The sequence below is a fragment of the Chionomys nivalis genome, chromosome 14 (genome assembly GCF_950005125.1).
Source record: "Chionomys nivalis chromosome 14, mChiNiv1.1, whole genome shotgun sequence".
Taxonomy (NCBI): domain Eukaryota; kingdom Metazoa; phylum Chordata; class Mammalia; order Rodentia; family Cricetidae; genus Chionomys; species Chionomys nivalis.
The window spans coordinates 56,331,106-56,346,831 of NC_080099.1; the positions used below are offsets into that span (position 1 = coordinate 56,331,106).

Consider the following 15,726-nt stretch of genomic DNA (forward strand, 5'->3'; position numbering starts at 1 on the left):
AGTCATGAAATCTTCAGTGCCAACCACAGCTATGATACATTTCTAATCCATCCTGGTCATCCCCAATGGGATGGCCAACAGTGAAGATCTATGAACGTGCGTCAATCAGGAGCAACTAACGTCCACATGACCAGCTTGAAAGGATCAATTCAAGCAAACACATGGTAAGGAATGGCTTTTTTAAACAAGTTTTTAATCTATCTTGGATAAAATGGTTAATAAAAGCGGGGACAACAGCTTTGCAAGATCCTCATGTTTTGCTCTAGTTTTACAAGACTCCAAATGGAAATTGTTTATTTTCATATTTTTTAAAGTTGATAATCACTTGCATAATAAAAAGAATAAACGGTCAAACCAGCCTGTATCCTCTGCTTCCCCTTTTATAACCATATCAAAAGCATAGTATAATTTGAGTGAGAAACTTGATAAAATATTTTATAAAATTCTCTTACACAAAAGCAATATAAGGTAATAGAAATGTAGATGTGATTGGATGAAGTGTAGTTAGGGGGGGTTATAGCTAAACAGCTTAATCCCAAAAGTTCTCATTAATGGCCAGACACCAACTTAAAATAATACTTTTTTCCCAAAATTGCTATCCTGTCCAGTACTTTACATCCCTCTCCCTCACTTTTCCTCACAAGTTACCATCAAGGCCAAAAAAGAGGGGCTGGTGGAGGGATCACTCAGTAGATAAAGAACTTGCTGTGCAACCTTAGGTGAGTTCAGAGTCCCAGAACCCACACAAAATGCTGGGCATGGAAGTGCAGATTGAACTGCCAGCCCTGGGGCAATAGACACAGAAGAATCTTGAGGCTTCCGGGTCAGTTCATCAAGTTCATTCAGTGAGCCCTAGGTTCAATGAGAGACTCAGAAAAAGAACTGAGGAAGACAACTGATGTTGAACTCTGACTTCCATATGAACATATATGCACATATGGACACACACCAACACTATGCATTGATATCACACAAGGCCTGAGAAAGTATGTTCATCAAAGTAGAAAATGGCACAAGAAGGGGTGGGCTATGGGGAGATAAGAGCTTCAGGTTTAGAAAGTCCTATGCGGGCTTAAGAATATTAGAAGAAAATATTGAATAAAGAAAAAAGAGAGGGATGCAGATGTTCCTATATCACTGTGATGAAGACCAAAAAAAGGTCATGGCACATCAAAGAGTGACCCATCCTTGCATGGGAGGTAGGCAGACCAGGACTCTGCCTGGATTAAAAGGAAGTGGCACAGATAGGTACCGAGCCATGCTAGACCCAATAGTATGCACCAGCCTCCTTGGAAATCAAGCATGACTCCTCCTGGATCCCGAGACTCTGAGGAAGGCTGGTGCGGAGGAGAGTCCCTGGGGTAAGGTCCAGACCTCACTCATGTATACATGCTGGAGAGTAGCTGGAGAGCACACTACCAGAGGGTTTTCAGGGGCTGAGTGTAGGTCAGATACAAGAAAGAACTTTCCTGAGAAGGAGAGCAGTCTCACAGAGGAGTAGGCTCTTTGTAGGCGGCATGACTCCAGCAGCTGCAGAGAAGTAGCCAGAGATCTTACAAAAGCATCTACTGGGTCAAGGGGGATTCTTTTCACTCACGTAACCCCAACATTCCTTCTAATTAGGATTAAATGGTACTGTTTTGCATACATAGATATCAAGACTTCAGTATCTTAGGAGTACCTTCTATGTACCTAGAATACACAGTAACATTTTTGTAAATTTAACTTTCTGATCTTTGGGTATAAGTTATTTTCAGTTTTCTGTAAGTTCTTCTGCGCACACACCTGTTAATTATCCTCCGGTGAACGATCTTTAAAATTATAATTCGCTCTGCACAGTCTTTTAGGAACTCTGACATCCGCTGCTTTAAAACTGGTTTCATTTCATGTTTTGCAATTGCCTTGAGGTGATCCCATGAAGCTTTGCATCTTCTCTCCATCTGACATAAATTATCCTGAAGTTGATCAAAGTCAACCTGAAAATCGGGGGGGGGGGGGGGAGAACACGGCAAATGCATGAAACAACTGGACACCAGCGGGAGCCGGGAGCCCAAAGCCCCTGGGAGGGAACACGAATAAAACCAAACTTACATGTTGAAATACAAACATATTTATGGCCTAAAAAATGATTCACATGTGTATTTTTCATTATCTCCACATCAATTTATTTAGTGATAAAACCGTTCTCCAAGTGAACCCAATACAGGAGTCACCTTTTCTTGCCTTGTTTGGGAAGAAGTGTCCTGAGAATTTTTGGGAACTGTAAATTCAAACATGAAATGAAGGAACCTAGTACACGATGAGCTGAGTAGACGTCTCATAAACCTTCTCAGGGTCCTCTTGTTCTCCAGGGCTAATATTTTACTAAAGACTAAGGAACTTCTCCCAGTCACAGAGGCCCTGCTGTGCGCAGCCATGGATGGCTCTGCTGTGCCCAGCCAGCAATGGACAGCTGACTTCTCTTCACCACAATTCACAATTTATACGAAAAATTGATTGGTTTCACCATCATTAATAAATTCATCCAACACTCATGGAATACCTAGTGCACAACACTCCCTATATCAGGTACTAAATGCACAGGGATCCCCATAAGTACACAGAGACAAGTGCAGTATGCAACTGAGTTCCTGTCATCAAGTAACTTTATCCCGTAGACTAAGCTCTGAGGGGTTTACAGTACCTTCAATGCTGTGTGTGTGGAGGTAGAGTGGCTTGAGAGTTAATGCAAGCTACATGCACACACACACACACACACACACACACACTTGAGACGGAGCATGATCAAGTATTCTGGGAAGTGCAAAGAGTCAGAAGGACAATAAGCCCCATCTGAGGCTCTCTGAGGTAATGCAGAGGGTTAGCCAGAAGAAATACACCTGAGCACCAGGTTTGGTAGAATGAGATGAGGAGTGGGCAGGACACTGAAAGGGACAGGAAAAGAACTAGATAAGCAAGTGGAAATGGGCTGTATGTAGGGGCCGAGGTGGACAAGAAGTGAACAGCAGTCGGAGGGGGTGAAAGTGAGACAGACGGTCTGAAAGAGCAGATCAAGGAGATGACCTTGATGGTCAAGACAGGGAGAGCAGTAGGGCTAGAAAGGAAGACCCACACAGGACTGGTAGGAATGACCTTGTACTTCCAGTCCTACCCACAGAAGACAAGGGAAGGGACATGTTGTGGAATATTATCTTAATATTAATACTATTTTAACTGGGCAAAGATGTGTTACATTTGTTTATGCTGCAGAATATTTAACTGTGTAAAAGTGTGTTACATTTGTTTATTCTGCGTTTGTCTAATTATGTAAACATGTATGCATCTGTTTCACCTTGCCTGCCTAAGGCACCTGATTGGGCTGATAAAAAGCTGAGTGGCCAATAGCTAGGCAGACAGAGGATACATGGGGCTGGAAGGGAGAGAGAACAAATAGGAGGAGAAATCTAGACTTAAAAGGAAGAACAAGAGGAGGAGGAAGAGAGAACAAGGGAGACACCTGGGGCCAGAAGCCATGTAGCAGCCAGTCAGTCAGATATGAGAAGCACTGAAAGTAAGATATACAGAAGGAAGAAAAGTAAAAAGACCCAAGACAACTGGTAGCTAAAGAGAAACAGGTAATGTAAGTTAAAAGAACTAGCCAGAAACGAGCTAAGCTTAGGCCGAGCATTCAAAACTAATAAGTCTCCATGTCATGATTGGGAGCTGGCTGATGGCCCAAAAGAAAAAGCCTGGTACAGAATCAAGGCAACAAAGGCAGCCTGAAGGAGGATCTGCCATAGGAGAAAGACTAGGAGGAAGAGGATTCCCGAGGCCAGGAAAGCAAGGCTTAGTGCTCCAAGCTACAAACGCTCCGTGAAGTCTGGGAAAGGGCAGCAGATAGCCACATGGCCTTCTGTTGGAAGACATGGATCTTGAACAGCCATCATCTAGTGTAACTATTGTGGGCAGTTTGGGCCAATGTGGTCAGGATGTAGGCAAGGTATATTATGCAGATACTATTTAAATGACAACGAAATGTCTAGTGGGCATTTGGGAAACGGCTGGTATTGATGTGGGCCCAGGACAGCCACAGATCTGGTCCGGTATCAGTAATTCTGTGTCAGGGTCACTTTGGTTGCTAACCAGCTCCAGCTGGGGAAGACCCTGGGCAGAACCAAATAGAACCCAGGTGTTCTGGGAGGCTCTGAAACAAGGCCAAGAGGAAGGGACGCCAGGCGAACTGGTTTTGGTTTTGAATTGCTATCAAAGCCTTCTGAGGAATGACTTGTGGAGGTGGTACAGTAGCAACTACAGGGCCATCTGAGGGGTTTTCTGGATTGCTTCGGGCACGCCATATGTGTAAAGACCACAGTCTAGTGCCCACTACAGAACAGAGGACTCCATTCTGAGAAGCCTTCTATGAGCTCTGTCAGGACTAAAAAAACCACTGGCTGGGCCTCTTTTTGCCTCAAGACAGGGACACTATGAATCCAACTGAGGGTTCCTGCTGGGTGTATTTGGTAACTGCCAGGCTGTAATTCCTGGGGCAGGTAAAGGAAGCCCTAGTTACCAGGTCACGTGCCAATCCAATGGTTGATGACTAAGAAGGGTGCTCCTTCAAGGAGACCTCTGTAACCCTGACTCTACCTCTTGGCCATGCCACTCTCCAGTCACACCTCATCCTCAAGTGCAGTGGATCCTAATACTTTCTACTCACACTTCCAAGCCTACTATATTTCCAGAAGTTTCCTCTACAGTGGACTGGCTTCCAGCGCTTCTATAGCCTTCAAAATTCTGTTGTGTTTGGGGTTCCCCTGGGTATTGTTCTTTCTCGATGGTCCCCCTATCTTGCAGGCAGCTAAGTGACCACATACTACAATGGTCTCTTCCCTAACCAGCCATGTGCTCAAAGATATTAAGTCTGTACTTTAAGAGCCTGCAGCTGAGGGTCCAAAGCCATATACTGTTTATAGCCCTGTAAAAATGTTCCCTGTGTGTAAGATCATTGGAATGGCCAATCTCTCAGCATTGGGGCCAGGCATACTTGGGTTTCTGGCTCCAGATCTCATGCTGGGTACTATGACATCTCAGGAGGAGTCAGATGGCATCTTTTTGATATATTTGCCTCTGATATGCTTACCTAAAGCAGGCTGAATATTTGCAACATTGGAGAGAATAGTCTGGAAACTAGCACTCTCTCTCTCGCCAGTGGACACTGGAGTGAGGCTTGCATGGCAAGCTTGCCCCGCATACCTCAGTAGGAAAGAATCTGACCAAGAACCAGAGATAGGAAAAAGATCTTAAAAGTTCATTAGAAATGGCATGAAATGAATCATAATTGTGAACTCCAGAGCAGGCAGTACAGGCTGCACCAAATGGCTTGTGAACAGAGGCCCTATGCCTCTGAGATGACGCAGAAGACCCAACAGTGAGGCCCAGGAGGCCAGCGCCTCCAAGGCTAGCGCCTCCAAGGCCAGGGACGTACCTTGGCTGACCTGGTGATGGCTCCGATCTCTGAGTACAGATCCGAGCTGTCTGGAAAGTTTTCCACCACCATGGTGCACACGTGATGGAGAAGTGACTGCTTGTGCACGGTATCTTTGACCTCTGGAACCTTCTCGAGGTAGCTTAACTCAAATGCTTTGGCCTGTTTGGTGACATCGAACAAAGACATGAGAAAAATAAGTATTACACGGGCTCTTTCAACAGGTTAGAATCAATGTCCTACAGTAGCCTGATGTTTAGTTTCTCCAAGACCAATGAGCCACACAATTCTTCCTCTGCTGCTCAAACTGGAACAGCCACACCCAGCACATCCCTGAGTCATCTCCCAGGGCTTTCACAGGTCGCTGACACCTGCGCACCAACAGTTTCTTTCTCCTCTGGCCATTACTGAAAGTCTGCTTTCTGACCAGACTCAGGTCAACAGCAGCAACCAATACATTTGCTTTTTAAAAAGAATATCAGGCCTGAAGAAAAGAATTATAACAGTTAAAGAGGGCATACTGCTTTTGCAGAGGACTGGTTGGATCATAGCACCTACATTGGAGGGTTTGCAACTTCACTGATAACTCTATCTCCAAGGCAGCCAAAGCCTCTAGCTTCCATGAATGTTTACACTCATGGATATGCACATACTCAATTAGAAATAAAATCAATCTTTAAAAGAATATAGGAATGTGGATAAGCTTAAATATTCGAGTGATAAGATTTGAGAAAAAAGAAACTTTCTGGATGAAAATGCCCTGATGTTAATTTTTTAGAGCAGTCATACCCTGTAAGGGCTATGTACTTATTTTTCAAGTTTTCTTATAGAAGGGTTCCTATTCAAATGAATGGGGCCTGATACTTCGAGGACAGAAAGCTTTGAATTTTAAGCAAAAAGACATAAAAGCAGCTTGTTCCACTGTCCTTCAGGGAATCGAAGGTACAGATCCATTGGTAAATGACTGCAAAGACTGTGACAAAGGAGGCCAGAGAGTAAGGGACTGGGGAATCTTACGTTGGTTCCATTTAGAAAGTTCCCAATGGCCAGGAGTGTGGACAGGATGAAGCCCAGAGTCTTATTGTTCTCCAACTGGTCTATTCCTTCCTTCAGGTCCAAAAGTGGTTCAGCCACTTCCTTTCAGATAAAAAGAAAGCAGGAGATGAGAAAGAATACACATCTTGGGTTCCTTTTTTTTTTCCCAGGTTTGTGTGGTCCACAGCAATAAGGCATCCAAGATATGGACAGTCCTGAACGGCAGTAGATAGGAGTCTACATGCAAAAACTACAATGAAGACCCTTGGTCCAATGCAACATCCAAGCTCCAGCAAGACCCTCAGGCCTCTCTCTCCACTCCCCCCCCCCAGCCACGGCTGCCTCCAGAGACCTTCTTCTTTGTGGCAGATGACTGTGCACGCTGTGTCCTCATAGTCTTTACATCACCACAGTCCCCTCCTTTCCTCTCTAGGCACCCCATGCCAGCCACCTCTTAGCCTAAGTTACTCACATAGATATGTCCAATATTTAGACACTGCGGCATGGCATTGTCATCTACAAAGTTGGCAGCTAAGAAGCACATAATTTAGTTACAAAAACCCAGATCCATGTTTTAAATACATTTAAGAATTTGTGTTGAAGGATATTCATAGCTATCCTAGGGTGCATAAAGCCTCTGGGCTTTGGATTGGGCATTCCTGAAAGCCATAGTTGTTGTTACTCTCACCCCTCAGACATTTGACCTGCCCTGCGCCTCAGTGGCCTCAACCTATGAAGTCCCCACATCAGGAGGTTCAAGTTTAGTCTTGCCAGCAGCCTTGCCTTGCCAGTGTAGTACTCAACCACAGCTAGTCACATACCCTTTCCTCCAGCGTCATCTTAGTTCGCTAAAGTCACCTAAGTGTGCCAAATGGTTTCACAATCGAGCTACATCAGTCACCCAGAAGTCCAAGCGGACTCATTCCTACTTGATTCCATGAGTTCGGATGTAGAATGGGTTAAAACCCCTTATTCAAAATCCATGGGACCCAGAAAGCGTTTCCTATTTTGAAATATGTGAATATTCATAAGAAGACACCTCAGAGACAGGATCCAGGTATGAGGATGAAACCTGCTTCTGTCATAACACACCCTTTACTTACAACACAGCCAGAAGGTAATTTCATACGAGATTTGAAAATACTGTGAATGTACTTTTGCTTCATCTATGACCTATCACATAAGGTAAAGTGTGAAATATTCACTGCAGCATCATTTTGACCCCAAAAAAGTTTTGGATTTTTGTTCATTCAGTCTTCATATTTTTGAGCTAGAAATGCTCACCCTGGTATAGCTGCTTTGAATTTCAGTATGGCGATTTCTCAGAAAATTTGGAAACAACCTACCTCAAGACTCAGCAATACTACTTTTGGTTATATACCCAAAGGATGTTCATTGTACCACAAGGACATGTGCTCAACTATGTTCATAGTAGCATTGTTTGTCATAGCCAGAACCTGGAAACAACCTAAATGCCCCTTGACCAAAGAACAGATAAGGAAAATGTGGTGCATTTACACAATGGAGTATTACACAGCAGAAAATATGACATCTTGAAATTTTCAGGCAAATAGATGGATCTAGAAAACACCATATCGAATGAGGTAACCCAGACCCAGAAAGACAAATATCATTTGTATTCACTCATAAGTGGCTTTTAGACATAAAGAAAAAAATACGGCTTACAATTCACAATCCCAGAGAACTAAGGCAACAAAGAGAACCCTAAGATAGGCATCCATGAATCTAATGTACACGGGAAGTAGAAAAAGACAAGATCTCCTGAGTAAACTGGGAGCATGGGGAGCATGGGAGAGGGTAGAAGGGGAGGAGAAAAATACATAGCTCAATAAAAACAATAACAAAATCAAAAAAAAAGAAAGGAGAAAGAAAGAAGGAAGGAAGAAAAGAAAGGAAAAAAGACAAAAGAAGGAAGGAAGGCAGGAAAAAGAAAGAACTTTAAAGTTTTAATTGATTCTAGAATTTTAAACTTATGTAAAATATCAAAGGACTTTTCCTTCAAAATGCCCAAAACCCATAAAAGAAAATCACACTGATATTTGAGAAATTACATTTTGCATTTTGCTGAAAAAAGAAATGCTCACCCTGTACTTTTCCCTCGAACCTCCCAAACTCACTGCTTATGGCTGTTCTCTAGAACAGCAGTGTGTTAACTCCTCTGGGCTCCAGTGTCCATCTTCTCTGGCACTAAGTCCACTGGCCCCTATTCAACTCACAAAAGCATTCCACTGACCTGTTGTTTAATGTCTCCTTCCAAATCAAAATCCCTAAGAGGGACTTAGGAAGTTACTAAAACTTACATGTCTCAGGAAATTCCTTAAACACAAGATTTATAAGGCCCCTCCCCAAGTTACATTAAGTCCTAACGACTTCTGGGGAAAGGGGTACTTTTCCAACTTTCTGTTTGTTAGTATTGGGCAGAGCAACCCAGGAATGCCCATGCAGGAATGGGCTTCATGGTGCTATAGCTTCCTTAGAGTTATCTATGTTCTTATAAGTAACCCTCATGTGAGTGACCCTGATGAACTCCGGTTCACTGAGTTAGTCTTGGGTGGAAGACTTCTTTGGTCTGCTCTTGTTGCTGTCTGGGGTAGACAGACACTTGTACACAGTTCCCTAGGGAAGTCACAAAGCACAGCCAGTGCAGGAAGGACGCTGATGTCTCTTCCACTGCTATTTTAGAAGGGTCTCAGTACCTTTGCCATCTAAGCCCATCCCAACCTGTGTGTGCATGTCTTTGTGTCTGGCACAGTTTAGGTTATTGTCATCAGGTGGAAGGATAATAGGTTTTTTTCCCACATTCTGCTTTTCTCTATTTTCTACAGTGAAAATACAGTCTGGTAACTTTTGATTGCTAAACATCATTTATTTGCCACCCACCATCAGCATCTGAGGCTGCGTCAAGAAGGCACGCATCACCTAGTACAGATGCAATTCACACCCTTCCCCCCCCCCCCCCCGCAGTGTGTGAGCTATGACTCAGTCACCTGAGTCTTGCCTAGGTTAATATTCACCAACTGTGAAAAACCCTGGCCTCCACACGGAGCTAGGGGATGCTCCTGTGGCCTGCCTACCTTTTCTGTGGTCTCATAGTCCATTTTGAATGCCCAGAGGTGGAGCCGAGCTGAAAGCTCACTGATGGAGGAGAGTGTGAGGAGGAACTGCTCGGCGCTGCCCAGGGGCACGTCAGGGTTGGCCAGCTGAGCTTCCTGGATCTTCTGCTTCTCTTCTTCAGTTGGAATCATGGTCAGAATTTTCTAGAAAGATAGGGTGATGTGATGATTCTTTGTTAGTAATGGACTCTGCTCCTGCAACGTTTTCAAATTTCTGTTAGAATTTTCCAAGCAGATAGCTAAAAGCACTCTGTTTTTATTAGTAGGCAGGTGTTATAATATGATAACCTGTAAACTTTGCGTATTCTGCTGCAGGCCTTCTAGGGCACAAAGGGCATCCAGGCAAGAACAGGGAATGATAAATGAGAGAAAAGAAAACAGAATATTGGAGAACATCTTTCTGCTCCTGAGGAGATACAGCAACATGTGTCAAGAATGTGTGCTTTATTGCACAACTCATGAACTATTATTTTAATAGATTACAAAAATGAAACACTCACAAAGAAGTTAGATTGATTTTTCCGTATTAATTATAAATTTTAACTAAAACTCATAGAGAAATAACATGTTAATATCAAACACAAATCTGAGGAAAAACATATATATATATATACATACATACATACATAGATATAAAGCAATACGTTCTCAATGATGAAAACAGTATTATCTAACAGTATTTTTGTTATATTAAAATTTATATATCATTTATTTTAAGAAAGAAAACAATCTTTCTTCATTTTACATACCAATCCCAGTTCCCACTCCCTCCCCTCATCCCTTTCCCTCTACCTAACCCTCCCATCCCAACTCCCATCCACTCCTCAGAGAGGGTAAGGCACATTGCTTTGGGGAAGATCCAATGCCTTCCCTACTGTATCTAGGCTGAGCAAGGTATCCATTCTAAAGAGTATAGATTCCAAAAAAGCCAGTACAAGCGGTAGGGATAAATCCTGGTCCCACTTCAGTGGCCCCACAGTCTGCCCCAGCCATACAACTGTCACCCACATTCTGAGGGACTAGTTTGGACTTAAGCTGTTTCCTTCCCTGACTGACTGGAGTTGCTGAGCTCCTATTAGCTCAGGTAAGCTGTTTCAGTGGGTGTCCCCATCATGGTCTTGACCTCTTTACTCATATACTCATTCCTCCCACTCTTCAACTGGACTTTGTTAGCTCAGTTCCAGTGCTCCGCTGCGGGTCTCTGCCTGTTCCATCAGCTACTGGATGAAGGCTCTATGGTGACATTTAAGACAGTCATCAGTCTGACTACAGGGCAAGGCCAGTCTGGGCACCCTCTCCTCTGTTGTTTAGGGTCTTAGCTGGGGTCATCCTCGTGGATTTCTGGAAATCTTTTTAGTGCCAGGTTTCTTGCTAGCCCCATAATGGCTCCCTCCATCAAGCTATCTCTTCCCTTGCTCTCATCTCTGTCTTTCACCATCTTGACTATCCCGTTCCCTCAAGTTCTCCTCCCCCTTCCCCTTCTTCCCTCACCTTCTCCTTCCACCGCCCCTACTCCCCTCTACCCCTATGCTCCCAATTTTGTCGGGTGATCTTGTCTATTTCCCTTTTTCCAGGTATTATCTTTCTACTTCTATTTGCTTTGGATAAAAGCCAATTGTGAAATACCAAGAGGATACAGGATGTTAGAATCCATTTGATTTTTACAGGTTCAAATGCTTAATTCTCACATTTTTGAAAGAGAAAAAAATTGTTATCCATCCTCATTATTCCTATTTTAGCGCTGTTTGGAAACCCTTTCTTCCCCTCCACAAATACACATGAGAAACATACAGATGAGAGAGACAGGAAAGAAAAAGGTAAAATTATCCATACTCACAGAGGCTATGATAGTCTATGTAAAGAATTATAAGCACCTACAAAAATGTTTCTAAAACACAGAAGTGAGTTTAACAATGTTTCATGATACATGGCTTACACACAAAACCTACTTTATTGTTACATAGTAATGAGTATATTTATGATGAAATATACAAGTGACAAATCTAATAAGTAATTTATAAACTCTACATGTTGGAAATATAAATGCTAATGAAAACAACCGTAGAAGATCTAAGTGATTGGAGTGGGATACTATGCTTATGGACTGAGATTTATAGTCAGGATGCTGTCTCCCCAGACAGATCTATAGGTTTAACTCAGTTCCAGCCAAAAGACCAACATGACTTTGTATAGACACAGACAAGCTGGTTCTAGATGCTATGTAGTAAGGAAAAAGAAATGGAACAATCATGGTGAAAGGTGACCTCAGAAGTATCACTCTGCCCAACTTGAAGAACTATAGAATCATAGTAATTAGGACAAATACTTGTATCAACAGGCAGAACAGCACAGACACGGGGCACAAATACAGTCTGTTAATTCTGACAAAGTGGAAGACTATCCAACAGAGAGAGGACAGAATTTCCCATGAGTGCTGTGGAAATAACTAGATTCCATATTTGAGAAAAATGAACCTCAGCTTAATTCTCTTATATACATAAGGAAACGCAACATGAGTCATGGGTTTAAAAGGAAAATGTAATACCATAAAAATTTTGGAAAGAAACAGGAGAAAATCTTTGTGATCCATGGTAGACAAAAAAAAAAAAAAAAAAAAAAAAAAAAAAAAAAAAATCCCCGATAAGGAGTTGATAAACTGTATCCTAGTTAAATTTTTTCACTGTAAAAAGAATGAAAACATAAGCTTTATTTTGTCAACATAGAGGACCCCATAACCTTGCCATTCTGTTCCTGGGCATGTACTCCAGAAATATGAAAACTGATATTCACAGGAAATTATCAAAATATTGGCAATTGCATTATTCATAACAGCCCAAGGTTGGGTCAAGCAAATTATTTTTAGTGGATAAACAGATAAACAATTGTGGTACATCCCCAAAGAGAATAGTCGTCTGTGGTAACATCAAGATGCTCTTGAGCCTATGATACTTTGATGACTCTCAAAGCTGTCGGTCATGCTGAGTGAAAGAAGATGATCTCTTCAGGTTCTACACGGTAGAGTCCATATGGCAGTCTCCAAAAGACAAAACCACAGTGATGGAAAATGTATCTCTGCCTGCCAGGGGCTGGGACTACAGAAGTGCAGCACGGGAGATGGGAGGGTTTCAAGCCAGATTGCAGGAATCCAGATACATAAACTTTATACTATATCGACTCCAAAATTTTTAAAATCACAACTATAAAATTAACTGCTGCTATTAAATATGCACATGCTAACGCAATGCATCTGGGTATATCTGAGTAGAAGCAACCTTGAGCTTGATGCATCGTAACAGGCAAGGGAGGACTGGCCTCAGCGCATCAGAAGCACAGCTATACTGAAGCTATATTCTAAACTGTAGAGCGAGGCTGCAGAAGGTGGCACCTGGCAAACACTCAGGCACATCTCCTGCCAAGTTGTCCTTCACTGCAGGCTCCAGGATGAGGCTATGTGTGCAGAATTTGAGTATAAGGAGAGATTTAGCCGAACTTCTCTAGGTCACACTGACCACAAATATAGTGTTTAAAAAACACTTATCCAAACAATTCAAACAGACAACACTGTTGGAAAACATCTATGGTTGGACCGTGACTAGTTTTTAAAGTATTTAGTAAAAAAGTGTACTTTAATTTTCATAATGCTTAAATTGTTCTAGGCACGGCAGTAATTTCAAAACAAAAGCTTGCCAACACCTTGTAAAGCCTTCAGGAGACAAGTTCCTGCAAGTTTTCTCCCTTTGTCCCTTTGAAGAAGGAACTGGTGGTGTTTCCTTTGTTTTTTACTTCTCTATTTCAAACCATTTCTTCATCACAGAGGATTCTGAGCTCACCAGATACCTGCTAGTCTATTTTCTCATTCCGTATATCACTGTCAATAAAGAGGCTTCAAGACAGCGAGCTGGTGGTCATTTTCTGCACCAGGATGATATAGATGAACACAAGGCAGGGTTGAAGTCAGACTCTTGCCACGTTCATAGTTTCTTTGATGCTATTCTGAATTATCACTTGGTTATGTAAGGAAAGGAACATCTAACAAAAGCAAAATGTAATAGCCCAAATGTTTGTTTGTTTGTTTACTTCTTTCTAGATCAATGGGTCTCAGCCTTCCTAATGCTGCAACACTTTAACACAGTTATGCTGTGGTAACCGCCCCTCCCCCATAAATCATGAAGATTTTTGTTGTTGTTGTTACCTCATAACTGTAATTTTGATACTGTTAGGAATCATAATGTAAATATTTTCGAATATGCAAGTTTGTCGATGGGGTCACAACCCACAGGTTGAGAATCATTGTTCTGTATTACTACAATAACTACACATGTTTTTATAGCAGAAGGTACCCTCCAAAGAAAAACAATGCAAACATATCCTTTATTGTGGACCTAAATGCTAGGCCATTACATTTACCTGCAAATGAGATTTCACTTGTTTTTGGCAGAATTCTTGCTATGGCAATGAAGAATATACTACAAGGGTTTGGGTGGAGCATCAGGGTCTCGGGAAAGTTTGGCTGGGGTTAGTTTGTTGACAGTCTGCATATTCTGAGAAAATGAGTTCTATCCCTGCACTCACTCTCCGAAAGCAACTTAAAAAGCAGCCCTGATGATATCTCCTTTTGTTCTCGTGAGCACTCTGGGGCAGCACGCTGGGGCAAGAGACTATTGTGCCCAGCAGAGATGGAACGATTCGCTGGAGATTAGGCTGAAGCTCTCCCAGGCAGAGCCAGGGAGCTGCTGGGGCTGCCGTCATGCCCTACAGGAGTTCCATCGTCCAGGGACACTCATCTGCAGGTGCAAACACTATGAACAGCTGGGTCCCATTGCCAACGCGTTCTGGTTCCCTGAGCTAGCTACGTAGCTCATGAGTCTTCACCTACGTCCAGCACCTATGAAGTCAGCTAAAGAAGGGCCTTAGGCCATATAAACTCCTTAGAATAACACTGTGGCCCAAACAGTTAAAGAAAATTTCTGCTGAATCTGACAGCCAAAGTGAGATACGTTAAATGCCATGAGAGACAACTGTATTGTCCTACCTTCTAAGTGGACTACTCCCTAAAACTCAGAAAAGCAGAGGAGGAAAAGAAAAGTAATGAAGCAATGTCTTCCCGCTTTTGTTTGTGATCATTCTCTGCATTTTACTTGAAAAAAAATATTACAGATGCTCTCTAGAGATGACCCTAAAATAACTTCCTACAGTTTAATACTCATCCGAAAGCCACTTCCTTAATGGAGCTAATTACTCAGGTTTGTATGACAAATCCAGATTCATACCATGAGTTGCTAGGCAATGGCCCAGGATGTCATTTAATACATCCTAATTGTGTTTTGGTACACAGAGCTTTCCAGTCGCCCTATGAAGCTGCGATGTCGTGACATAATGTGTGTGTCCAGGAAGCAGACGGTCTGGCTGAAGACCGGAGGGCATTAACTGCAAATCTTATTAGCAAAGGTCTGCAAGTTGACAACTGCTTTCTCTTCCCGGTCTCATTTTAACTCTTGAATGGCAAGAGTCCAGAACAAGCTTTGGGTCCTGCCTCATGCATGAGTGTAGATCTTCTATACCCCTCAGATGGCTGCCATCAGTGGTCATGAACAGGAGAGGACAGAGGCTCCTGCATTTCCCATTCTATAAGAGGCCTTATACCAAGGTCTTTGCAGCTCTGCCTGAGAACAGCTGAGGGATAGGCATAGTCATAGGATACAGAAGCAGCTCCAATGAGGGCTTCTTGGCTGGGATGCTTTCACTCCCCGAGGAGATAAGCAGTGTGTGGAGACATTTCTGGCTATGGGTCAGTGTGAAGGAGGGCAGGTACCACTAGCATCTGCTATACTGGTTGCATGTCCTATTGCTGGCAAAGTAACAGCGTTGTTCAAATCAAGTAGCTTAAAACAATGTAAATTTATTCTCTCATAATGTTCAAAATCAAGGTTATGGGAAGCCCACGGTTTCTCTTTGGAGGCTGGAGAGGAGAACGTTTCCTTGCTTCTTCTGATACTCAACACAACTCTTGGCATCCTTTGGTTTGTAAGCATGTCACTCTAACATCCTTCTCTGTCATCTCATGGACTTCCAGTCTGCGAATCTCCCTGTATG

The 15,726-nt window shown here is 42.7% G+C and overlaps 1 protein-coding gene across 5 annotated transcripts in view; it reads right to left on the minus strand.

Annotated features, from left to right (window-relative positions):
• Positions 1–15,726, minus strand: part of Fhod3 (formin homology 2 domain containing 3) — a 409,106-nt gene that overhangs the window by 16,596 nt on the left and 376,784 nt on the right. For all 5 annotated transcript variants that reach the window (XM_057788966.1, XM_057788965.1, XM_057788964.1 and 2 more), the window contains 4 exons: positions 9,595–9,777; positions 6,482–6,601; positions 5,465–5,626; positions 1,786–1,976 (listed from right to left, as the gene is read on the minus strand). In XM_057788966.1, coding sequence (XP_057644949.1) covers positions 1,786–1,976; positions 5,465–5,626; positions 6,482–6,601; positions 9,595–9,777 — 656 coding nt within the window. The remainder of the gene's footprint in view (positions 1–1,785; positions 1,977–5,464; positions 5,627–6,481; positions 6,602–9,594; positions 9,778–15,726) is intronic.